The 26,916-nt window shown below is 39.6% G+C and overlaps 1 protein-coding gene across 8 annotated transcripts in view; it reads left to right on the plus strand.

The window, feature by feature from the left end:
- The window catches only part of RALGAPA2 (Ral GTPase activating protein catalytic subunit alpha 2), a 334,693-nt gene that overhangs the window by 223,895 nt on the left and 83,882 nt on the right, over positions 1-26,916 (plus strand). For all 8 annotated transcript variants that reach the window (XM_036085370.2, XM_036085371.2, XM_036085373.2 and 5 more), the window contains one exon: positions 5,181-5,339. In XM_036085370.2, the coding sequence (XP_035941263.1) occupies positions 5,181-5,339 (159 nt within the window). The remainder of the gene's footprint in view (positions 1-5,180; positions 5,340-26,916) is intronic.

Raw genomic sequence — 26,916 nt, forward strand, 5'->3', positions numbered from 1 at the left:
GGGGAACATGGCCCTGAACTTTCTAACCTGCAAGATGTTCACCTCAGGCGACCCTCTATTAGAGGTGAGGAGTACCTTAACAGAAGAGGAATCTTAGTCTGGGAAGGAGGCCTAGAAATCTGACCCACTTCTCTGAGTTTCCAGATGAAAGGAACGACTGCAGCTAGCCTGCTAGTGGGTGGCTGAGCAAGCCTGGAATCCCTACCTCACACCCACTCTCTTTCTACAAGGATGCAAGAAAAACTGCAGACCTGAGTGGGTGGGAAAACAGCTCATTGAGAAGCTAAGGTTGCCATTGGTGGATCTAGTGTGGTGGATATAGCCAGGGTCTAGAGACAGGCAGACCTGGGCTCAACTGTTACTAGCCCATGCCTCAGTTTCCCCATCTACTAAACGAAATTGAAATCAGCCTATGTCCCAGGGTTGTTGTGAAGTAAATGGATAATGCCCATGAAACTGCTTAGCATGGTGCCTGGTGTAAGATCTCTAACATTAGCCCTCGTCATTGCCCACTGGTCTAATTGAATCTTATTTCTCCTGCCCCGTTAGGAGGTGACTGATATTGGCCAGTGGGCCCCACTGTTACCACCTCATCTCTTTTCTCTGCAGTTTTGCCTTTTCATCACTGTAGCCCCAGACATCTAAACCTCCTATATCGTGGGCAGTGGTGTTTATAAGACCTTAGAGCTTGGGTCACGGCACAATCACAGACAACTTTCACGGTGACTAAGTGCCTGGGATGTGCAGGGCATGATGGCCGTGTGCTGCCTCCCTCAGCCATGGAGGAGCTGCCTCCCCGTCTTAGGTTTTGATGGCCACCCTGGTGGCGACATTCTTATTGAAGGGAGGACCCGGCTCTGTTTCAGATTACCAAGACCTTAGGCAAGGCTTCCACATCCTTTTTATTTGCAGTACCTTGTAAATTGCTGATAATCTGCACATATGTTGCCATATTCTATGACTTTTTTATGACTGAGAACTATTTTGTTAATATGTTTATTTAAAATATCTTTAAAAATTATTTCCTAGGTAGGATTCTTTTTTTTTTTTTCCCTCTTCCTTTTTCTCTCTTTTTTTTTTTCTTTTGTAAAAAGACGTCATGTTTTCTTGATAAAACGCCTTGCTATAAATAATGTTGCAAGGCTTGGCCTGGTTGAAAGATTCCCTACTGTAATAATCAAAATTCAGCTGATACCTTTTGCAGCTCTGAGATTTAGCATCATTAGTGACAAACTCTCTTTATCAGGATGTCTCACAGCCAGACTAAAAATCAGTCACAGTAACAGCAGCCCACAGTTCCTTGTCTTATTCTAACTAAATTGTCCCTAACAGCTTAAAAATGAGCTGCAAAATCCTAAAGTGATTCATGCTCTCTTCTGCCCCTGTCATGGGGGCACTTTTTCAATTCCGCAATCCGGTTGCAACCCCATACTGAACTCTTGATCCTTCACTGCAGAAATTTGTTAGCTCTAGCTAGATTAGATTTTTCACAGCTAATCTAACTGCTGTAGGGGTTTGCAGAGTGGGGACAGAGCTGTGCTATTGGATTTGTCCAATTCATTTGACTCCAGGACTATAATTGCACTTATGTCTTACAAGGCTTTTATAGCCTCAGGCTGGCCAGCCGCATAAAAAACAAATTGGCAGTGATACAGTACGAGTGAAAAGGGATGAAAGGCCCACATTATCAGTCTCCAGGCAGCACTGTTCTGGCAGGAAGTTTCTTGGTTAATTTACAAATAAAACTTAGATTTTAGGATGGGCACACTGTCAGCTGAACAATGGGGATGTCAGGCCTGACTGTTACTTAGTAAAAGTAGCAGCCGGGCCTACTGAGGAGCAGGAATTCTTCAATCAAACAGACGACTCCTTCTGGAGCCAGCTGGCGATGTAATGCAATTAGTCGGGAAAGGAGGTCAGCCTATTAGGTGTGTACCATGACCAGTGTCACCAGTGCGTGCCGCCTGGCAGCAGCAGGCAGAATGGCCCAGGCGAAGGACTTTGAAACTCTGTCAGGATGAGAAGTAGCAGGACATGGGGTTGATTTCTTAAGACTGAAGAAGCGAGCATTTGTTCCGAGCCTGTTAAGCATCCATGCATTCTGGAGCCTGTTGTGCAATTGAAACTGTAGCTGGCGTGAATGACAGCTCCATCCCAGGACGAGACTCATCGGTCTTTCACAGATCATACATGAGTCATACCAGCTTGACTTGCATGCACGCAACAAACTCACTGGTGGATTTCAGACGGGGGGCCTCTACTCAGAATTCTCCAGAACTCAACAAAATGACATCTCTGTAATGAAATCCCCTTTAAATTGAGCAACACATTGAAGCTTCCAGAGTATTCCTTCCTCTTCTGACATGGTGAACATTTTGGCTGGGTTAGTTTTACTTGTTTCACCTGCTTATGTTCTGGTCTGAGGCGGAAGAGGGCATGTTTTTGCTCTCTGCTCCAGATCTACCAGTCAGTGGGTCCTGTGGCCTTAGCCCTTAGTTTTGTGAGTTAGCCAATTAAACTGTGGCTTGTCCAGAGATCTGGAGCACATGACATTGAAAGCAGCTTTGAGATGATGAGTATTGTATCATTACCACACAGAAATAGCTTTTCCTTAATTACAGAAATGCCACACTGGGAGGACGGGTCTGTCCATGTGATACTATTCTCCCTTGCTATGGTTCTGAGAACTCAGTCCAAACAGAATTAGAAGAGACTTATGTGGATTATATAATTGAGGAACCTAATTGAGAAAAGGGAGAGTAACTGCAAAATTTCAGTAATCACTGTATTACCTCAGAGTTAATGCCTTGAGCAACTTATGCTTCTGGATTGAAAGGAATCATCACAGGTTTTAGGGTGCTGGCGTGAGGTGATAGCCCCACATTTAGAGGGTGTGTAGTAGGTGTGTTATTCCCATTGCGACTTTTGTGCCGGCATTATGTCAAGGAGCACAACAAAACTACCCGGCAGTTTGCCTCTCTTGACAGGGTGAGGGCAGCCCCACTGTCACAATTCTCTTCTGCTGGGCTAAATCCACCCCCCCACCACCACCAAGTTTCAATTTGATACAGTTCCTATTTCCCTTGAAAACCTGCCTTTATTGTGTTGCTGGTAATGCTGACTACCATGTTTTCACTCGAAAACGATTGAATTTCAGGAGTGTGTTGTGAGAGCTTAGCATGTTTTATTAGAAAGGAAAGAGAAAAGAAAGAGAGGTGGAAATAGAGGAATAGAGGGAGACGTTCAGTGTTGCTATGAGAACTTGGTGTCTTTCTTTTTCTTTTAGCTATTTATGGTGGTAATGGCTTGGCTACACCTTTTGCCTGCTACCCTTTTAGCCTTTATATGTGATAGGGGAAGAAGAAGAAGAAAAATGTACTGGGTAATTTTACACTTAGAAAGTTGTAGACACCATTGAATTGTTCTGGATCATCGTGACTTGTGCTCAACACCCACAGTTGCATTTATCCCAGCGCCCAAGCTCGGACACAGTTGAATCGTGCGCCCCTCACCATAGGGGTTACCTGCAATCGCACCTGTACCTCACAGTAGTACAAAGGTACTGGTGTAAGTCTTTTTAAAAAATTGACTTACACAGTCATTCCCAGAAGCATGAGAGAGTAAAGAATAGGAAAGCATTGCCGCAAGCCAACTTCCTTTGTAACCTTGTAAATGGAAAGGAGGCCATGTTGGGGGTCACCTCAGAGTTTTCTTTTGTGGTCAGATAGTCTGTAAAGAAAATTTTATTCTAACATGTTTTAAATACATGGTACTCCAGAGCATCCTTTTTTGTGTGTGTATTTTAATACAAAACTACAACATTACCTTTGACACAACATTGCTATTTTATTAACAGTGCCTCTGAATTTAGTCATTTTTAGCGTTCATGTATAAATAAGCTAGGAAGCAAGAAATACTTTTTTTGGTGGTAGATAGCATTCTTCTTATGCAGCATGTGAGAGAACCAAACCTCAGACTTTCAGTAGGTGTCAAAGCACCTTCACCAGTCAGCCTTTATATAAAGGTTGTAGGACTTCAATTTTGGCCAACATTTTAATCTTTAAAATCTAGTTTCTTTTAGTCACAGCCTCAGGCTTATCAGATGATTTCATGCAGGGCTTTCTCTGCCCGGGATGTGCAGTCGGTACGCAGGACCTTCATCGAGGGTGTTCTTGTGGCTGAAGAACTCGGCCCAGGAAGAAGTCTCAGAGTCCCTTCCTTGGAGGCATGCTAAGCCCTCGTCAGAGACGCCAGGGATCTCTGGCTTGTTTTTTGGATTTTATGGCGTCTTTGTCTATAAAATGACAAAAACAGTGGGCTACACTATTTGAGCTGTGACAGTACAATTGGCTTTTGGTGTCGACTTCGATGGCCGTGAACAGTAGAAATGGCACTAAGTTAGAGGCCCCAGCCCAGGTTTCCAGGCCTGCTCTGCTCCTTGCTGTTTGCACACCTTGGTCAGGTGTGCCTTTGTCTTCCTGAGCCCCATCTCCTCCCTGTCAGATAGCACAAAGATGAGGTCATCTGCCTCAGAGAGTTAGTGGAAAGATTAAGCAAAACAATACATGTGAACATACTTTCTGGATAATAAGGCAATCTCTGAATGCTAGTTACTAGTGTTCTTACTAAATTTAAGTAATACTTATTAATTTCTTAAATGAAGGTAATTTTATATGAACTTCTTCTTAAAGCTTTGTCACAAATCTAGTTTTTATACATTTGGTAACAATTGTGTTATAGTAGCTTTTGGTCTCTTTTATTCGTATTTTTTCTTAATAACCATTGAATTAAGAGTCTTATGAAGCTCTATTGTAATATGGAATAAAAGGCTCATGTCATTAATTGTTTGGAGACATACTCAGCAATATAAAGCATAAGGATTTAATACCAGGAGTAAAATTCAATTTAAAAAAATCCTTGAAAAGGTCTCGTCCCCTTCCAGCAATAATGTACCTGCCATGCTTATACGCATCATCTCAGTGCCACTTATTTCATAGAAAGTAAGTGGTGTTTTCATGTGTTTGTGTTTTTTAAATCCTCATAGAAGACAGTGGTGTCGTACCTTTTTTTAGTAGTGAAATATTTTTGCCTCTGAGTATTATAATTCAATTTGTAAGCCACGACCCCTCATAAACTGCTGTTATCACTCTGATTAATAAAGAGCCAATTGGCCATTGCAGCTCCGTCACTTGGGGAATGACGAGGTCCACATCGTCTGGTCTGAACACTCCAGGGACTACCGCAGGGGCATTATCCCGACCGCCTTCGGAGACGTTTCAATCATTATTTACCCAGTGAAGAATCACATGTTCTTTATCGCGATCACGAAGAAACCCGAGGTACGTTTTCATCGCATTATCGCTCTAACTCATATAGCATTTGCCACATGATTCACTGTTTTTGAAAAACAGTGATATAAATATGTTAAGGAGGACTTTTTTCCAACTGGCTAATGTCTCACATATATCTGAATTACACATGCTATAGGAAAATTCAGTATAAATTGGGATTTTTCAGAGTATCTTTCCTTAGGAGGACAGAATTCTGTATTTTTATGTCTAGACTTTTTGGAAATTATTGTGTGAAGACATGAATGGTATTTTAAATGTTTTGAATTTAAACTTTTAATTTTAAAAAACGGTAATTTTAAATTTGGGACACATTAATTAATAATAATAAGAGTTGAATGAACCCCCTGTCACATCTAACATTTTGTGGATGGCTGTGGGTATAGAATTCGACCTTGCGTGACAAACAGGCACTGCTCACTGAGCCTCTGACTGCTGCTAATGGGGGTCAATCCTGAAGGATTGCGAGCATGGCCGTGAAGAAGACGAGGCCTCTGTAGCACAGCCTGCCCATGTGATGATTTTTAACAATTGAAGCACCTTGCCACAGAATCAATGCAGCCACGTCAATTGGTATTGATCACGGGAATGGCTGGAACAATCCAATGGTTATGTGCCGTGTACTAAATTGGCTGTGGTTTCGATCCTTGCCATGCCTTTAGTGCTATTTTAGCGGTGCTTTATATAGTGACTTGTTTTTGTGTTGGAATTATTAATAGAAGGGTTTGCTTTTAAGTTTTTAATTAAATGTTTAGCATAGTTAAGTCACTCCTCCAGAAAATGACTTTGTGCTCTAGGTTGGTATTAAGTGTAATCTTCATTTTCATTCCAAATTGTTCTCTTGAAGGAGCTAAAAGTTACCATTCTAAATACTCTCTACTTTTGGCTTTGAAATAATAGGTAACTGAGATTTCCTGGGATTTATAGCATAATCGAAAGTGTTAAAGTCATGCAGATTAAATGAACTAAGAAGTGAAAGGTGCTTCAAACAGTGGCTGGCTCAGAATAAAAGCCATTTAAGTGTTAGTTGTTGCTGTTGTTATTACCATTGCTAGTAATTTTTCAGTTACAGTCACTACATGAAAATAGAATAAATAATGAATCATTTCTCAGACTAGACACAGTGTGGGTCACCTCCTGAATTCAGAAAAGCCCCACTCTGGCTGGTGAGAAGCATGACATAAAGGGAACCCTCTTTTCTATTCAGGGAGTGAAGATGCCACAAGTTCTTCATACTAAATATTTGTGTTATTTCTGATTCATGTCTTTGTGTGTGTGGAAAATTTTCACTCTTGTATAAGAAAATGGCTCTGAGTGCTAGTGGCATTTGTGTTTGTCCAGGAAGAACACTAATTTTAAGAATTAAACTAAAAATGTTTATATTAGACAACCAACAGATTTAGTGTCCTATAGCTTCCAAATCTGCAAAATGTGGTTCTTTATTATTTAGTATGGCTTAACGGGTTTTATTAGTTCATTTTCAACATGGCCCTCTAAAATGTCACTTACCATCCTAAAAATGTCGCCTTTATTTTTTGTAGTAAATAAAGAACATAAAAGGTATTTCAGTTCACTTCACAGTGTTAAAAGTGACACTTTTAACTTTCTTAAAAAGTGATTTTTTAATAGGTATTATACTTTTAACACATGAAAACACATATTAACATACTTTTTCAAAATTTCTTTAGAAAATGTATGTAAGTTTTATAAATTTGGTCATAAATTTTGACAAGATGAATTGAGCAAATCGGTGTCTTAATATTTCAATTCAAAAAGCCTAAAGGGAAGAAGAGAATAATGGCCAACTGGAAATTTAGTGTTATCCCCACATTTAAAGTACAAACCATTACAATGTAATAAAATTAATCCAGACATTTCCAGGGCAAGTGTGGCTGACCTTTTGTTCACCAACCACTGACCCCAGGGTGAATGCAAGAGGCTTGTGGAGGGAAAGTCTGTTTGTTTGGCTTCAGTCCCTGGTATTTAAATTGCATTCCCTAATCAAATGAAAAGGCTGTCCTCTCTATCAGGTTACAGAATCCATGGCAACATTTGGCCTTTTATATCCATAATGTTAGCCTTTTTGTTTGCATCTAAGTAGAGACACCTGGAGCAATGTTAACATTAACCGATTTAGCATTAATAGCTTCATTATATAAGAATTTCTGATCAGATAGCTGTTACTTTTGTTATATTGCTTCAGCTTGTATTGTTGTCATTTTTTATCTCCCTGCTTGGCAACCAGGCAATGATTTGCAAATTTTTTTTGTCTTGATTAATTAAGCAATATAATTATCAGTAACCGTGATGCAGTCTTTGCTCAACAAAGCTTCTGAGAGAAAACAATGGTAAGTCTGTTAGTATGAATGCATTCCACGCGTCCCAGATGCATGAGGATATTATGGACAATGAGGGGAAAGGCCGCCTGTGAGCGAGGACAAAGGGTGCCACGCAGACTCGACACACTGCACATACCGCCAGGGACATGCTGCGGGCTCCCTGGGACACAGACGCCTCGTTAGATTACAGCTAGTCAGCAGAGATTAATTCTCAGCCATTTGGTGCAATAATTTACCCATTCCCCAGTCTTTTAACTAGTGCTCCTCACTGTGGAAGTAAAGGCTTTGTACTCAAAAGGTTTATTTAACCTTGCCTACTTTTAGGGATCTCCACCAAAAATCTTTTTTTTTTTTTTTTTTTTTTTTTTTTTTGCTTAGAAATTGTATTGACGCAGCTGCTTGAAACTGAGGAATATTTCTTTGGAGGAGGACAGGATTAAGCACAAGTTTCACGAATTATAGGTGGAGTCAAAGGCATTCTTTTAGCACCTGTATATTTCATCTGAATATAGTATGACTCTGGTCTAAGTACATTTATTTTACTGGTCTCTGGGCAGCCATACTTCTCTAAGAATAATTTTAATCCTTTTTTAGGAGGGGGAAAAAAAAAACCTCATCAGTACACAAAAGTCCTGCTCATTGGATAGAGTCATGCATATTCAAAATGTACTTTCATTCACTCGGCCTCATTAATAGCGTATGTAATAATGTAGGGCTATTTGTAATACAAGCTCACAGGCAGCATTGCTTCCAAGTCCTTTGAAATTTAACATATTTCGCTTTTTCATTCCATACTCCTCCCTTAAATATACAAATTATGTGCCTGGCAGAATCCGCCTCCTCTTAATAATACACAGCATTTGCGAAATGGTATGTTGAAGTGTGGGTGTGCTGTATGAGCACAGAAAACCCTCGCGTCTGAGAGGGTCTGCTCACTTCTTGAGCCTTTTATTGAACTTTTTAAAATAAATAAATAAATAAATAAATAGCAGTGTGTTCAGTAACATGATTTCATTGTGAAATTATTTTCAAAGTAAGTTCATCTCTGTAAATATTGACATGGTAGTCTTTGGTCACGAAAAGAAATGTGCTGTTGTCAGATTGCCGGGGGTTTTTTATTTCTATTTTTATTACTAAGTCAGTACTCAGGGAAAACTTGCATATAGAGCAGAACACGAGTGCTTGAAAGGGTTTGTTTAAATGCCCAATTTATTCTGCAGAAAAGGGGTTCATAAAGCTTCCACATCACAGTGAGAACCCATGTTGCTTTTCTTTTTTCAGCAACTAAAAATAATTTTGGTGTTCAAAACATTTGCTTTTATGAATTTGTAAAGGTAGGTTTTAGTGTTCCTGTCATGTTTATCTCCAGGCACATTAGCAACTGGCTAGTGACTGCCCGGCCAGAGGGTGGACATGCTGGAGCAGCCTTGACCGGGCACAGTTAGGACAAGAGAAAGCTTTCAGGAAGCTGAGAGTCCTCCTTATCACCTCAACCAGAATGTCAGTTTTCTAAGTGAAAGACATGTTAATGTCCTCCAGACTCTCCTTACTTGGCCCTGGTAGATACGGGCAGAGGAGAAAAATGGATGATTCAGCCATTTCTGAGAAGTACATGCAGGAAAGAATGCCAGGATAGAGGACGGGACTCCAGAGTTCCAGTTCCTGTGCAGCCACAAGTGGGTGCAGGTCTTGGGCAGGTCTCTTAATTTCTTTAGACTTTTATTTCCTCAGCTGTAGCATTCAGGTTGGGGACCAAGTTCTCTCTGCAGTCCTTTTCAAGGATTCTAAGTACCCCTTTAAGATGGGCCCTGTTTGATCCTCCTGTTCCTAGATGCCCATCCTTTCCCTAGGCTGCCCCAACTCACCAAATTGCTGTCAGGGTGGTATCTGTCTCCCTTGCAGGCTCAGCAGCTACTGTGAGTGTGTCAGTGTGTGAGCGTATGCCTGTGTGTGTGTATGTTCTCATCCAATTCAGGAAGACAGCTAGCCCAGAACCTTCACCTGGAGCCAGTGCCCAGAAATCCTGGTTAAGGCTGATGCACCAGAAATCACAAAAGCATTTTTGCACATGTAAAGTGAAAAGTAGCCAGTATTGGCATCTCTGTTTGAAAGGAAATCTTTTACTAATGTGGCTTCGTTATATATGGAGTATGTTTGACTGCAGCATGGTTATGGAAATTTCTTTTTATTTCATCTATGCAATTTTCTTAAATATTTATCTCAACCCCAACCAAATAACCTTCTTGAGATTAAAGCATATCCTTTAAAACATTCTGGGAAATTCTCAGGGAAAGTAAATGTTAACTTTTGAATATGTGAAGAATCATTTATTCTAAAAGATAATTGAAAATGCTGAATAACCAGAATTTACTAAAAGACATTATTTTTTTAAAGATTTTATTTTTTTAAGTAATCTCTACACCTTACATGGGGCTTGAACTTACAACCCCAAGATCAAGCATCACATACTCTACTGACTGAGCCAGCCAGGCGCCCCAAAAATATGTAATTAAATCTATTATCGCAATATGTTCTTTTGGAAATTTATTATTATTGTTATTGGAGTTTTTTTTAGTAAAGGAATGACATTGAGAACTTTGTGAAAGGCAGCTGTCATTTGCAGATGTTATATCAAAAACAAATTTCTTCTCTAATTCATTGCCACTCCTAATTAGAGGAATTCCCTGGATACAAGGGATTTATATTATTTCTTTTGTCCGGTTTTTGAAAGACTATCTGAGTCACCCACAAGCAGTTGCCAAAGAATAATAAAGAACATTTATTTATAAGATAAGCCCCAATACAGATGGAAAAAATCTATAGCCTATTATTAACTCCTAGGTCCTGTTTTATCCTTTACAACAATTTGGCTATTGAGAATTCTTTCTCCATTGATTTACCTCAAAAGTTGACATTGTTTTCCCTTTTTTTCAGTTGGCCTTTGATATATACAACTTTCTCTCCTTTGCCTTATCCTCCCTCCCTCGGCAGCCAGAGCCAGCCTGTGTAAATGTACGCTGAGTGGCAAATGGTAGAGCCCGCTTTGTGTCAGAAACCAAGACTGTTCTCATCCTCTACCTCTGAGCTGCCTCAGTAGGAAGGGCCTCCTGGCCAAGAGACTGCATGTGTTCTCCTGGTTGTTCTGTCAGGGTGTCAGAAGCACACAGAACTCCTCTGTGTGCCCCCAGAATTTGAGAATTTCTCCGGAAGGGTGTATTTTCTGTACCATCCTTGAAATCCATTAGTTTGTTGTTTGTTGTTGTGGGGGTTTTGTTGTCTGGTTTTCTTCGTGCATACTTCCATCACAGCTGTATCTCACTGATTATGGACTGCTTCTAGTGTAAGTCATAGGAAGAAGTATATTTACTGTTTTAAGGAATGTATTTTAAATTGTCTTAAGTATGGTGTTGCCAAAAAAATGGGAGGAAAGGGCTGTTCTTTCTTATTTTCTTATTTGTTGGTTATAATGACAACCATTACCTGGACTAGACAACTCTGAGTAATTTTAGACTGAATAGCTCCTTGATTTTCTTCTTTGGAATTAAGATGCCCACTCCCCCCTCACCCCAAGAGTACTGTCATAAGGGGGAGACACTCATTATTTTTCATAATTAGTAAAACTAACAGTTTCATCCTTCTTTGCTCTTGTCTGAGTCTCTTCAAGTGTGACTCTTCCTCTGTGCTCTAGGTGCTGATCTCAAAATAGGTTTAGTCAATCTTTGCAGTTTTTACATCTCTATGTTTTGACAGTGGAGCCTTTTCTCAAACCTACCAAACAGAAGAAAAGGTATAGCACCAGAAGCCTGCTCAGGACCCTAGGACCACACTGTCACCCTTTCATCCTGGACTTTCAGGCATCTCCATGAAGCCAAAAGACAGACAGTCCCAACAGATCTCATTCTAGAAATGTGCAGGGGCTCAACAGATTTGGTTAACATCTAGTGGTCAGAGCCTCGCGAGCTGGAGGCCTTTTCTCACTCATTCAGGCAATGTATCTGTTGAGGCTCCTTCATGCCAGATACTGTGTCAAGGGCTGGTGGTCTCATGCTCCCGGAATCCCAGTTTTAGTGAGGGAGACAGCCAATAAATAAGTAAGTAAGTGGTTGAACTAGAGACTTTCAGATAGGAGCTTTGGTGTTATAAAGAAAATAAAACAGAGTGATAGGATGGGGAAGAAGGAAGGTGCTTTAATTCAGGTAGGGGGGATTATGGTTTCCAGTCCAGCATATAGGGAGCTTGGAAGTCATCACCCCCCATCCTAACAATATGAAAAAGCTGAACAAACTGAAAATCAGCAGCTCTTCTTCGAGCCATCAGAGAATTAAAGTCACAAGGAAAATCACTGCCCCCCAAATCGGAGAGACAGGCAGAATCATAACTTGCCATAGCAGAAGCTCAAGAAGAGAAACCCCTGGGGAACGAATAACAGGGTAGGAAAATGTCAATGGTAGTTGACCAATTGCTGGAGGCTCCGTGTACACAAATTTGAGAGTTAGAGTCAAGAGGGGCCTGGTCTTTGGGAGACCCCCACACTTCTGTGTGTTTTCTTTCTAGGAACCCTACCACTTTCTCACAGTGAGGATTGGAGGGGGGAAAAAACCTCGTGCTTCAGCAGAGGGAGGGGAAAGAGCCATTTTGAAATACACCTGGAGCGTTCTGTTCTTCTTAACCAGGCCTATCCTCAAGAAGAAGTGTTTTACCAGAGCCCTTACCTACTGGGGTTTTACCAGAACCTAGCCCACCTGGGGTAAAGGAAGCACCCAACTCAAGTTCCCTCTAGCTTTGCTGTCTCACCTAAGGGGGAAGTGGGGGGGACACAAAAAAACAAAACTGAGAAGCACTTGTGAAGGTCATAGCCCAGAGACCCAGGCTCACTGAAAGACTGAGATCTGATCATAGGTCTGTGGAACACTTCTCCCCTACACCTTTTCACAACATCAAAAGGACTTTTGTATAGTAACAAGTGAAGGAACTAAGACCTTATTTAAGAGAGACAACAGGGGAGACAAAAACACGGGCATCCTTTGACATGATCGTCGACAGCTTCAGCAGACAATAAGCACAGCTTAACTCCAAGAGAGACACACATAAAGCCTCACACTATAAAGGCCTATGTACTTCACTTCCTTTTACATGGTATATGATGTTCAGCTTTCAACAAAAAACTACAAGGCATACTAAAAGTCAAAAAAAAAAAAAAAAAAGCCAGTTTGAAGAGACAAAACAAACATCAGAATCAGACTCAGATTTGGCAGAGATTTTGAAATTATCAGACCAGGAATTTAAAATAACTATGCTTAATATGTTAAGGGTTATAATAGAAAAAGTGGACAGCATGCAAGAAGAGATAACTAATGTAGCAGAGAGATGCAAACTCCAAGAAAGAATTAAAAGTAAATGCTAGAAATAAGAAACACTGTAACAGAAATGAAGAATGTCTGTGATGGGCTCATCAATCAATTGGACAACTGAGGAAAGGAACTGTGAGCTTGAAGATAAGTCAGTAGAAACCTTGAAACTGAAATGCAAAAGGGAAAAAGGACAAAAAAAACTGAACAGGGGCACCTGGGTGGCTCAGTCGGTTAAGTGTCTGCCTTTGGCTCAGGTCATGATGCCAGGGTCCTGGGATTGAGCCCCACATCAGGATCCCTGCTCAGCGGGGAGCCTGCTTCTCCCTTTCCCCACCCCTCCACCTGTGCTCTCTCTCACTGTCTCCCTCTCTCTCTCTCAAAGAAATAAAATCTTTATTTAAAAAAAAAAACGCCTGAACAAAACATTTAAGATCTGTGGGACAATGGTAAAATGTATAATATACACCTAATGGGAATACCAAGAGGAAAAGAAAGGAACAGAAAAAATATTTGAAATTATAATTAAATATGTATTTTAATATATAATTTTAATGTACATGAGAATTTTTCAAATTAATGACAGATACCAAACCACAACTCCAGGAAGCATAGAAAATACCAAGTAGGATAAATACTAAAATATCTATACCTAGATATATCATATTCAAACTGTGTGTTAGAAACTGAGTGTTTGTGCCCCTCCCCCCAGAATTCATTTTTTGAAACCTAACCCCCAGTGTGATGGTATTTGGAGATAGGGCCTTTGGGAGGTGATTAGGTCATCAGGGTAAAGCCCTTAGGAATGGAATTAGTTAGAAAAGAGACCCCAGAGCACTCCCTTACCACTTCCTCCATGTGAGGACACAGAGACAGCCATCTATAAACTAGGAAGCAGGCTCTCACCAGACACCAGGTCTCCTGACATCTTAATCTTGGACTTTCCAGCCTCCAGAACTGTGAGAAATAAATTTCTATTGTTACAAGCTACCCAGTGTATGACACGTTGTTATAGCAGCCCAAATAGACTAAGACATACCAAAAATCAAAAACAAAGGGAAAATCTTGAAAGAAACCAGAGTTTAAAAATAACGATAGAGGAGTAAGGGTAAGTATTACAGTAAACTTCTCTTCAGAAATCATAAAAGCAAGAAGCAAGTAGATGAAAATAATTAAAGTGTTGAGAGAAAGAAACCCACCAACATAGTATTCTGTATCCTTCAAAAGTGAAAGAAAAAAATAAAGATTTTCTCAGACAAACAAAACTTAGGAAATTTGTGGCCAGTAGGCCTGCCTTGCAAGAAATGTTAAATTCATCAAAGAGAAGGAAAATGATATAGATCAGAAATACAGATCTACTTTTAAAAGGAAGAGCTTTAGAGAAGAAATAAATGTAGGTAAATAAAATCTTTTATTTTTCTTATTCCTAATTAATCTAGCAGATAACAGTTTGTTCCCAATAATAATAGCAACCAAGTATTCAATGATTGGATAAGTAATGAATGACAGCAATGTTATAAAGATGGAAGGAAAGAATTGGCAATACTCTGTTATAAGGTACTTGTACTACCTGTGGAGCAGAATAGTGCTATTTGAAAGAGGACTTGGATTAATTACAAATGTATATGTCAAACTCAAGAACAATCACCAAAAAAAGTAAAAAAAAAAAAAAATTAAAAGATAAACAGTTATCATGGATATGCTAAGAAAAGAGAAAAACTGGAATTATATAAAATGCTCAATTAAAATCAGAGAAGGCACAGGGAGCCTGGGTAGCTCGGTCAGTTAAGTGTCCGACTCTTGGTTTCGGCTCAGGTCATGATCTCAGGGCTGTGATATTGAGCCCCACGTTGGGCTCTGTGCTGGGTGCAGAGCCTGCTTAAGATTCTCTCTCTCTCCCTCTCCCCACCTCTCCCACTCAGGTACACACTCCCTCAAAAAAAAAAAAAAGAGAGAGAGAGAAGGCAGAAAAAGAATAAGAAACAACAAGAGGAACAAGTGAAATACACTAACAGGCCTGGTGGATACTAACCTAACATATATCAATCATCACTTTACATGTCAACAGTCTAAATACACCAATTAAAAGAAAAAAGACTGTCAGTGGATTAAAAACAAACAAACAAAAAAACCCAACTGTATGTTATCTACAAGAACCTACTTTAAATTATAAAGGTACAGGTTAAAAGTAAGGGAATAGAGAAAGATGTCCCACACTAACAAAGATAAGTAGAAATCCAGACTAACTGTATCAATACCAGCAAAGCTGACTTCAGAGCAAGGAAAATGATCAGGGATGAAGAGGGGCATTATAGGTGGGTAGAGAAAGCTCCCCAAGGGAGTGATGTTTACACTCCCCAGGAGGTGACCCCGAATGGAGCAGGAGAGGGCAGTCCTCAAGGAACACCAAGCAAAGAGGACAACAAGAGCAAAGTCCTTACAGAGGGCATGAGCTTCTTAAGAATGAGGAAAGATGCCTCCTGTGGCCAGAGGAGGGGGAGGGAGGGGCAGGCAAAGAGGAAGGCTAGGGGAGCTTAGAGCTTCCATGGCCCCAGGTGAGGACTCTGACCATGTTAAGCTTAGAAAGGCAGGCAGGGGGGCGGGGCAAGATGGCAGAGGAGTAGGAGACCTGGATTTCGTCTGGTGTCAGGAATTCAGCTGGATGGGGATCAAACCATTCTGAACACCTACAAATTCAACAGGAGATTGAAGAAAAGAATAGCAAAAACTCTCTGAACAGAAAAGCAACCACTTTCTGGAAGGTCTTTTCTGATTTGTTTAGAGTATATTTTCTGGGGACGTTGTTACACTGTTAGCATTTTGTTCTCTCATTCATCTATTCTCCTCTGGACAAAATGACAAGACAGAAAAAATCACCTCAACAGAAAGAACAAGAGGTAGTAGCGACTGCCAGGGACCTACTCAATACAGACATTAGTACAATGTCGGATCTAGAGTTCAGAATCATCACTTTAGAGATACTAGCTGGGCTTGAAAAAAGCATGGAAGTTATTAGAGAAACCCTTTTTGGAGAAGTAAAAGAACTAAAATCTAACCAAGTCGAAATCAAAAAGGCTATTAATGAGGTGCAATCAAATATGGGGGCGCTAACTGCTAGGATAAATGAGGCAGAAGAGAGAATCAGTGAGATAGAAGACCAAATGATGGAAAATAAAGAAGCTGAGAAAAGAGAGATAAACAACTACTGGATCACGAGGGCAGAATTCGAGAGATAAGCGATACCATAAGACGAAACAACATTAGAATAATTGGGATCCCAGAAGAAGAAGAAAGAGAGAGAGGGGCAGAAGGTATACTGGAGCAAATTATAGCAGAGAACTTCCCTAATTTGGGGAAGGAAACAGGCATCAAAATCCAGGAAGCACAGAGAACCCCTCTCAAAATCAATAAAAATAGGTCAACACCCCGGCATCTAATAGTAAAACTTACGAGTCTCAGAGACAAAGAGAAAATCCTGAAAGCAGCCTGGGAGAAGAGATATATAACCTACAATGCTAGAAACATTAGATTGGCAACAGACCTATCCACAGAGACCTGGCAGGCCAGAAAGGACTGGCAGGATATATTCAGAGCACTAAATGAGAAAAATATGCAGCCAAGAATACTATATCCAGCTAGGCTGTCATTGAAAATAGAAGGAGAGATAAAAAGCTTCCAGGACAAACAAAAACTAAAGGAATTTGCAAACACGAAACCAGCCCTACAAGAAATCTTGAAAGGGGTCCTCTAATCAAAGAGAGAGCCTAAAAGCAACATAGACCAGAAAAGAACACAGACAATATACAGTAACAGTCACCTTACAGGCAATACAATGGCACTAAATTCCTATCTTTCAATAGTTACCCTGAATGTAAATGGGCTAAATGCCCTAATCAAAAGACACAGGCTGTCAGATTGGATAAAAAAACAAGACCCATCGATATGCTGTCTGCAAGAGACTCATTTTAGACCCAAAGACACCCCCAGATTGAAAGTGAGGGGGTGGAAAACCATTTACCATGCTAATGGACACCAAAAGAAAGCTGGGGTGGCAATCCTTATATCAGACAAATTACATTTTAAACCAAAGACTGTAATAAGAGATGAGGAAGGACACTATATCCTACTTAAAGGGTCTATCCAACAAGATCTAACAATTGTAAATATCTATGCCCCTAACATGGGAGCAGCCAATTATATGAGCCAATTAATAACAAAAGCAAAGAAACACATCGACAACAATACAATAATAGTGGGGGACTTTAACACCCCCCTCACTGAAATGGACAGATCATCTAAGCAAAAGATCAACAAGGAAATAAAGACTTTAAATGACATACTGGACCAAATGGACTTCACAGACATATTCAGAACATTCCATCCCAAAGCAGCAGAATACACATTCCTCTCTAGTGCCCATGGAACATTCTCCAGAATCAATCACATCCTAGGTCACAAATCAGGTCTCAACCAGTACCAAAAGATTGGGATCATTCCCTGCCTATTTTCAGACCACAGTGCTTTGAAACTAGAACTCAATCACAAGAGGGAAGTCAGAAAGAACTCAAATACATGGAGGCTAAAGAGCATCCTACTAAAGAATGAATGGGTCAACCAGGAAATTAAAGAAGAATTAAAAAAATTCATGGAAACCAATGAAAATGAAAACACAACTATTCAAAATCTTTGGCATGCAGCAAAGGCAGTCCTAAGAGGAAAGTATATAGCAATACACGCCTTTCTCAAGAAACAAGAAAGGTCTCAAGTACACAACCTAACCCTACACCTAAAGGAGCTGGAGAAAGAACAGCAAATAAAGCCTAAACCCAGCAGGAGAAGAGAAATAATAAAGATCAGAGCAGAAATCAATGAAATAGAAACTAAAAGAACAGTAGAACAGATCAACGAAACTAGGAGCTGGTTCTTTGAAAGGATTAACAAGATTGATAAACCCCTGGCCAGACTTATCAAAAAGAAAAGAGAAACGACCCAAATCAACAAAATCATGAATGAAAGAGGAGAGATCACAACCAACACCAAAGAAATACAATTATAAGAACATTATGAGCAACTCTATGCCAGCAAATTAGATAATCTGGAAGAAATGGATGCATTCCTAGAGATGTATCAACTGCCAAATCTGAACCAGGAAGAAATAGAAAACCTGAACAGACCTATAACCACTAAGGAAATTGAAGCAGTCATCAAAAATCTCCCAACAAACAAAAGCCTAGGGCCAGATGGCTTCCCAGGGGAATTCTACCAACCATTTCAAGAAGAATTAATACCTATTCTTCTGAAACTGTTCCAAAAAATAAAAATGGAAGGAAAACTTCCAAACTCGTTTTATGAGGCCACCATTACCTTGATCCCCAAACCAGACAAAGACCCCATCAAAAAGGAGAATTACAGACCAATATCCCTGATGAACATGGATGCAAAAATTCTCACCAAAATACTAGCCAATAGGATGCAACAGTACATTAAAAGGATTATTCACCACGACCAAGTGGGATTTATCCCTGGGCTGCAAGGTTGGTTCAACATCCACAAATCAATCAATGTGATACAATACATTAAGAAAAGAAAGAACAAGAATCATATGGTCCTCTCAATAGATGTAGAAAAAGCATTTGACAAAGTACAGCATCCTTTCTTGATCAAAACTCTTCAGAGTATAGGGATAGAGGGTACATACCTCAATATCATAAAAGCCATCTATGAAAAACCTACAGCGAATATCATTCTCAATGGGGAAAAACTGAGAGCTTTCCCCCTAAGGTCAGGAACGGGGCAGGGATGTCCACTATCACCACTGCTATTCAACATAGTATTAGAAGTCCTAGCCACAGCAATCAGACAACAAAAAGAAATAAAAGGCATCCGAATCGGCAAAGAAGAAGTCAAACTCTCACCCTTTGCAGATGATATGATACTTTATGTGGAAAACCCAAAAGACTCCACCCCAAAACTGCTAGAACTCATACAGGAATTCAGTCAAGTGGCAGGATATAAAATCAATGCACAGAAATCAGTGGCATTCCTATACACCAACAACAAGACAGAAGAAAGAGAAATTAAGGAGTCAATCCCATTTACAATTGCACCCAAAACCATAAGATACCTAGGAATAAATCTAACCAAAGAGGCAAAGGATCTATACTCAGAAAACTATAAAATACTCATGAAAGAAATTGAGGAAGACACAAAGAAATGGAAAAACGTTCCATGCTCATGGATTGGAAGAACAAATATTGTGAAGATGTCAATGCTACCTAGAGCAATCTACACATTCAATGCAATCCCCATCAAAATACCATCCACTTTTTTCAAAGAAATGGAACAAATAATCCTAAAATTTGTATGGAACCAGAAAAGACCCCGCATAGCCAGAGGAATGTTGAAAAAGAAAAGCAAAGCTGGCGGCATCACAATTCCGGACTTCCAGCTCTACTACAAAGCTGTCATCATCAAGACAGTATGGTACTGGCACAAAAACAGACACATAGATCAATGGAACAGAATAGAGAGCCCAGAAATGGACCCTCAACTCTATGGTCAACTAATCTTTGACAAAGCAGGAAAGAATGTCCAATGGAAAAAAGACAGTCTCTTCAACAAATGGTGTTGGGAAAATTGGACAGCCACATGCAGAAGAATGAAACTGGACCATTTCCTTACACCACACACGAAAATAGACTCCAAATGGTTGAAAGACCTCAATGTGAGACAGGAGTCCATCCAAATCCTAAAGGAGAACACAGGCAGCAACCTCTTCGACCTCAGCCGCGGCAACTTCTTCCTAGAAACATCACCGAAGGCAAGGGAACCAAGGGCAAAAATGAACTATTGGGACTTCATCAAGATAAAAAGCTTTTGCAAAGCAAAGGAAACAGTCAACAAAACCAAAAGACAACCGACAGAATGGGAGAAGATATTTGCAAATAACATATCAGATAAAGGGCTAGTATCCAAAATCTATAAAGAACTTACCAAACTCAACACCCAAAGAACAAAGAATCCAATCAAGAAATGGGCAGAAGACATGAACAGACATTTTTCCAAAGAAGACATCCAAATGGCCAACAGACACATGAAAAAGTGCTCAACATCGCTCGGCATCAGGGAAATCCAAATCAAAACCTCAATGAGATACCACCTCACACCAGTCAGAATGGCTAAAATTAACAAGTCAGGAAAGGACAGATGTTGGCGGGGATGTGGAGAAAGGGGAACCCTCCTACACTGTTGGTGGGAATGCAAGCTGGTGCAGCCACTCTGGAAAACAGTATGGAAGTTCCTCAAAAAGTTGAAAATAGAGCTACCATATGATCCAGCAATTGCACTCCTGGGTATTTACCCCAAAGATACAAAAGTAGGGACCCGAAAGGCTACGTGCACCTCGATGTTTATAGCAGCAATGTCCACAATAGCCTAACTGTGGAAAGAGCCAAGATGTCCATCAACAGATGAATGGATAAACAAGAAGTGGTATATATATACAATGGAATATTATGCAGCCATCAAAAGGAATGAGATCTTGCCATTTGCAACGACGTGGATGGAACTGGAGGGTATTATGCTGAGTGAAATAAGTCAAACAGAGAAAGACATGTATCATATGACGTCACTGATATGAGGAATTCTTAATCTCAGGAAACAAACTGAGGGTTGCTGGAGTGGGGGTGGGGTGGGAGGGATGCCGTGACTGGGTGATAGACACTGGGGAGGGTATGTGCTCTTGTAAGCACTGTGAATTGTGCAAGACTGTTGAATCTCAGATCTGTACCTCTGAAACAAATAATGCAATATATGTTAAAAAAAAAAAAAAAGAAGAAGATAGCAGGAGGGGAAGAATGAAGGGGGGGAAATCGGAGGGGGAGACGAGCCATGAGAGACGATGGGCCCTGAAAAACAAACTGAGGGTTCTAGAGGGGAGGGGGGTGGGAGGATGGTTAGCCTGGTGATGGGTATTAAAGAGGGCACGTTCTGCATGGAGCACTGGGTGTTATGCACAAACAATGAATCATGGAACACTACATCTAAAGCTAATGATGTAATGTATGGTGATTAACATAACAATAAAAAATTAAAAAAAAAAAGGCAGGCAGTCTAACCACAGTTTTCTCTGTAAAATAGAGATAAAGTGTCAGCCTCATGGAATTGTGGGAATTACCCACTTGCCTGTGAGCGCTGAGCTCAGAACCTGGCCCAGCAGAGGGAGCTTAGTAACAGTAACCACAGCCATTGAGTTCATCAGCAAAAATCCAATATTCCTAGGCTCTTTAACCCCTTGTTCTATGATTCATTTGTTATTCTGTCTTAATATAGCCTCTTAATTAATTCCAAAATAGATCAATTAATTATGTATATTACTTTCATCTCAGTTACTAAGAATTGTAGACTCCAAAGGCATCAAAGGAGAGTCCCTTATAGGCCCAGTTAATCCATCAGCCTACTTTAAAAGATATTCATGCAGATGCCATGATTGTTCCCTAAGGGGACTTTCTCCCTATTTGGAAATTCTTTTTCTGTGTCTACCCCAGGCTCTGCAGAATAGAGTTTAAGTGTGTTTCCACTTACCTTTCAAGAAACTAGCCCAAGTCCAATGAGCCGTTTTCCAGCTGGTCCCTCCTCTGAAAGCATCACCCCACAGGTGATCTTGTGCAGTTGTGTATTCCCAGAGGACACTGCCATACCTTCTCCTTTCCACATCTGTGCATAAGGAAGGTCAGAACAGATGATCTTTAAGGGCTCTTCTATCCCTGCTATTGAGGATTCCAGGATCAGCTACAGTTTTTCCCTCTGGGAAGTTCACAGTCCTATAGTGTGAACTTATCAACTGAAAGAGTATATTTGGACCCATAAAGTTATGCTTGAAATGTCAAAATAAGTGACAGATAAATCGGTTAAAAAATTGCATTGAAGTACAATAAATTTCCCACTGGAAAAAAACAATAGCAGTTATATTATTTGCCAGAAAGACTGAGGAGTCCATAGGCTGAAAATTTTATGAAAATTTTATAAAAATAAAATGTGTTAAATTCTAAGCACTCTCATGGGCCCTGTGGTTCCATAGGTCTTGTATGGATCAATTATTGATGGAGAATCCCTTATGAAGGCAATTCTGGCTTTGGAGTAACTAGAGTCAAGCCTCTCCGGAGAAATGTCTTGGCCAGGACAGGCTATTACATGGAAAGCCAGCTCTGGTCAGCTCAGTCCTCAAGGCTGTTCTTTAGTCTTTTCATTTACCTCTGAATGATAATGATGCTGCACACATTTCCCTAGATACCTATTTCAGAGCTTTCCAGTCCTCCCAAGGATGCAGTCCAGCCTCCTCTCCTGCCTTACTCCCTTTAGTGGTCCCGTCTCTGACTTTCCAGTGTGATGATATAGCAAGTCTCTCAGCATCTGTGGGCAGCCCTTTGCCTTGTTCCAGCCACAGTCTTTTTCTTTATTTACCTGTAATGCATATGACACCAACTAATGCTCAGCTAGATTGGCACCTCACTGAATACATTGTGGGAACACTGCCTTAGCAAAGAGAACCAGTGCCACCTCACTGTTTCGTTCTTGTTTTATACCATCTGCCCGGAGTGCTCCTCTCTTCCCACAGGTCTTTGCTGATATCCAGTCATGCCCACCTCCAACACAAAGACTTCTGTGGCTTCTCTCCACTAGCAGAGGACTCTCTGCAGCTCCAGAACATTATATCTGGCACCTGGGTGGCTCAGTCGTTAAGTGTCTGCCTTCGGCTCAGGTCATGATCCCAGGGTCCTGGGATCAAGCCCCGCATCGGGCTCCCTGCTCAGCAGGAAGCCTGCTTCTCCCTCTGCCACTCCCCCTGCTTGTGTGCCCTCTCTTGCTGCGCCTCTCTCTGTCAAATAAATAAAATCTTTAAAAAAAAAAAAAAACTTTCTCTGCTTTCATGCTATCTGGCCAAGGGAACCTGGGTGTGACAGTGTCCTGGTCTGCACCCAGGCCTGATAAGGACAAAACCATTTGGGCTGCATTTTCTGGGTTTGTGCTTCCTCTCTCAGATGTGTTTCCTTTAGTGATAGGGGCTCCACGTGCACCTCCTAACTTGCAGCTGGTGAGGAAATCTTACTAATCTCAGACTCTGGTCATCATGCTAGGGGAGGGAAGTTATGAGTCGTCCAGAAACTTCAGTTTGTTGTGAACACACATGCTCAACAGGGATGAGATGCTGAGTTAAGTTTCTGATTATTAATTGTATTAGCCTTTCTCCGAAGAACAAACTTTTGATCTTGGTTGTCTCTATTGTGTATTTGTTTCTCTTTCATTAAAGCCTACTTTTGTCTTTACTATTTCTTCCCTTCTAGTTTCTTTTGAGTTTATTTTATTCTTTTGGATTTTAAATATTTCTTGAGATGGATATCTGTCTCATTAAGTTGTGGCTTTTATTCCTTGCTAATAAGAGCATTTAATCCCACATATTCCCTCTCAGTACTGCTTCAACATCTAATATCTACTCTTTTCATGACTAGTTAGCTTAACATATTTTTAAATAAGTATTCTTGTTGACCCCTGAGTTATTTAGAAGTATGTTTCTTAATTTCTAAACCTAGAGATTTGTGCTAGTTATGCTAGTTATCCTTTTATTGTGAATTTTTAACTTAATAGCTCTTTGGCCACAGAATGAGGGTTGTATGATTTCAGCCCCTTGAAATTTTCAGAGACTTGCTTTATGAATAGGGCTTAGCAAACTTTTTCTGTAAAGGACCAGGTAGTAAATCTTTTAGGCTTTGTGGCCCACACAGTATCTGTCACAGCTACTCAGATCTTTTCTGTGTGACAACAGGTATAAGCAATATGTAAGTGAAGGATTGTGGCTCTGTTCCAGTAATACTTTATAGTTTTTGACTGATTTTGAATTTCATATAATTATTACATGTCACAAAATATTTTTTTTCAACCATTGAAAAAAGTAAAAACCATTCTCAACTTACAAGCCATACAGAAAAGGCACCAGGCTTGGAATCAGACCCCATAGGCTCTATTTGTGGATCTTTGGCCTAGAATATGGACAATTTTTTAAAAATATTCTGTGGGGATCGGTTGGCCTGGTGGTGGGTATTAAGGAGAGCATGTACTGCATGGAGCACTGGGTGTTATACGAAAACGATGAATCATGAACACTACATCAAAAACTAATGATGTATTGTATGGTGACTAACATAACATAATAAAATAAAATTAAATTAAAAAATATATATATATATTCTATGCATGCTTGAAAAGAATGTGTCTTCTACAATCGTTGGGTGAAATATTTTGTATGTATCCATCAGGATGAGTTTGTTGTATTGTTTAAATCTTTTATATTCTTACTTATTTTTTAGAAAATATTTTTAATACAACAATCAAGAAAAGGGCACAAATTTAAGTGTACGGCTTGATGCTGTTTTCAAAGCAAATGATTTAATGCTTCCCAGATATAAACATAGGATATTGCCAGATGCCAGAAATCTCCCTACACTCCCTCCCAATCACTAATCCCCTGAAAAGGTAGCCACTGTTCTGACGTCTGTCACTGTTGATTAGTTTTACCTGCTTTTGAACTTTCTGTGAGTGGAACTACATAGTGTGAACTTCTTTGTGTTTGTTTTTTTCACTCAGCATAATATTTGGGTCATTCCCATGATGTTACATGTAGTTGTGGTTTGTTCATTTCATTACTGTGGAATTTTCTGTTGGTTGAATATACCACAAATTTTTCATTCATTCTCCTATTGATGGACATTGAGGATATGTCCAGTTTGGTGAATATATGTGACTTGCCTTTTCACTTTCATTATGAGCAGAATATTTCATATTTTTATTAAGTCAATTTTTTTAATTTTATGATTGGTGCCTTTTATAACAAACCCTTGCCTAACCCCAAATTGTGAAGATTTTCTCATATGTTTTCTTCTGGAAACCTTGTGGTTTTAGCTTTACTATTTTTTTTTAAGATTTTATTTATTTATTTGACAGAGAGAGAACACAAGAAGGGGGAGCAGCAGGCAGAGGGAGAAGGTGAGGGGGAGGGAGAAGCAGCAGGGAACCCGATGCGGGACTCTATCCCAGGACCCTGGGATCATGACCTGAGCCAAAGGCAGACTCTTAACTGACTGAGCCACACAGGTGCCCCTTAGATTTACTATTTTGATCTATAATCCATCTAAATTTTTGTGTGTGGTATGAGGTAGAGGCCAAGGTTCACTTTTGAAAATGGCTATCTGCTTGTTGCAGTGCCTTTTTTGAAACAGACTTTCCTTTCCCTATAAAATTGATATGCTGCTTTATTGCAAATCACCTGGATCTATTCTTGGAGTCTGTATTCTGTTCTGCTGATATATTTGTGTATCCTGGTACCAACACATGATATATTCATTATTATAGTTTTATGGTTTGCCTTGAAATTAGGTAATATAAATCTTATTGTCTTGGCTAACTTAAGTTTTTTCATTTTAATATAAATTTAGAATGAGCTTATCTATATCTATAAAAACAACTTGGTAGAATTTTGATTTGGTTTGTGCTGAATCTATTGCTCCATTTCAGCAGACTTGTTATCTTAACAGTATGGAAACTTCCAATCCATGAACATTGTACATCTTTCCATTTTTTAGGTTGTCTCTAATTTACCTCAATAATGTTTGGTTGTGTGTGTGTGTGTGTGTGTGTGTGTGTGTGTGTGTGTATCTTTTGTCAAATTTATTACTAGGTATTTGATGTTTTTGATGCTATTATGAACAGTATTTGTAAATGTCATTTTCTAATTGTTGGTAGCTGACATTCAGAAGTATAATTGATTTGAGGGTAAATTGTATCCTGTGACCTTACAAAATCCGGTTAGTTCTAGTTAAATTCCTTTGGATTTCTCATGTACATAATCATGTTCTCTGTAAATAAAAATAACTTCTTTCTAATCTTTATGTTCCTTTCTTTTTTCTTCCTTTCTTTTATTTTCTTTATTGTAATGACTAGGAAAAGTTCAAAACTGTTGAATAGGAAAGGTGACATAGACGTCCTTGCCTTTTCAGATCTTAGGTGGAAAACATTTGATATTTCACTGTTAATTATGTTACAATTTTTTTTTCCTCTAAGATTTCATCAGATTGAGGAAGTTCTCTTCTATTCCCAGTTTCCTGGGAATTTTTTAAATCATGAATGAGAGTGGAATTTTATGTATGCTTTTTCTGTATCTATCAAGAAGGTCATACAGTTTTTCTTCTTTATTTTATTAATGTAGTAAATTACATTAATGGATTTATGATTGTTAAACCAACCTTATTTTTTATGCAAAATACCACTATCAAGATACAGTGTCTTTTATATATATATTGCTATATTTAATTTGCCAAAAATTTGTAAGGTATTTTTACATCTTTGTTGAGGGATGTTAGTTCGTAGATTCCTTATGTCAGCTCCTCGTGTCTGCTCCTTTGGGCAGAGATAGTCTTCTGTTTACCATTGTATCCCCAGCCCCTCTCCCAATGCCAACCACAGAAAAGGTACTCCACAAATAAATAGTCTTTGACATTAGTTAAAAGACCTATGCTGGAGAACTGCATTTATTAAATAATTTAAATTATTTAAAATAACAATTAATTTCACCCATTCAGCCAGTATTTGTATTCCAGCCATGTGCCAGGTACAGTGGAGGTTTCTCTCCACCATTTCATTGGAGGTTTCTCTCCACCATTTCCAGCAACTCCTCCTCAATATTCTTTACTAATTCTTCTTCATGTCACCAACCTCTAAACATTGGAGGGCCACAGGATTAGTCCTTGAACCTCTTTTCTTGCTCATCTGATCATCCAGTCTCATGGCTGTAAACACCATCTATAAATAACTCTTATGAATCTCCAACCA

The sequence above is a fragment of the Halichoerus grypus genome, chromosome 10 (assembly GCF_964656455.1).
Source record: "Halichoerus grypus chromosome 10, mHalGry1.hap1.1, whole genome shotgun sequence".
In the NCBI taxonomy this organism is placed as follows: domain Eukaryota; kingdom Metazoa; phylum Chordata; class Mammalia; order Carnivora; family Phocidae; genus Halichoerus; species Halichoerus grypus.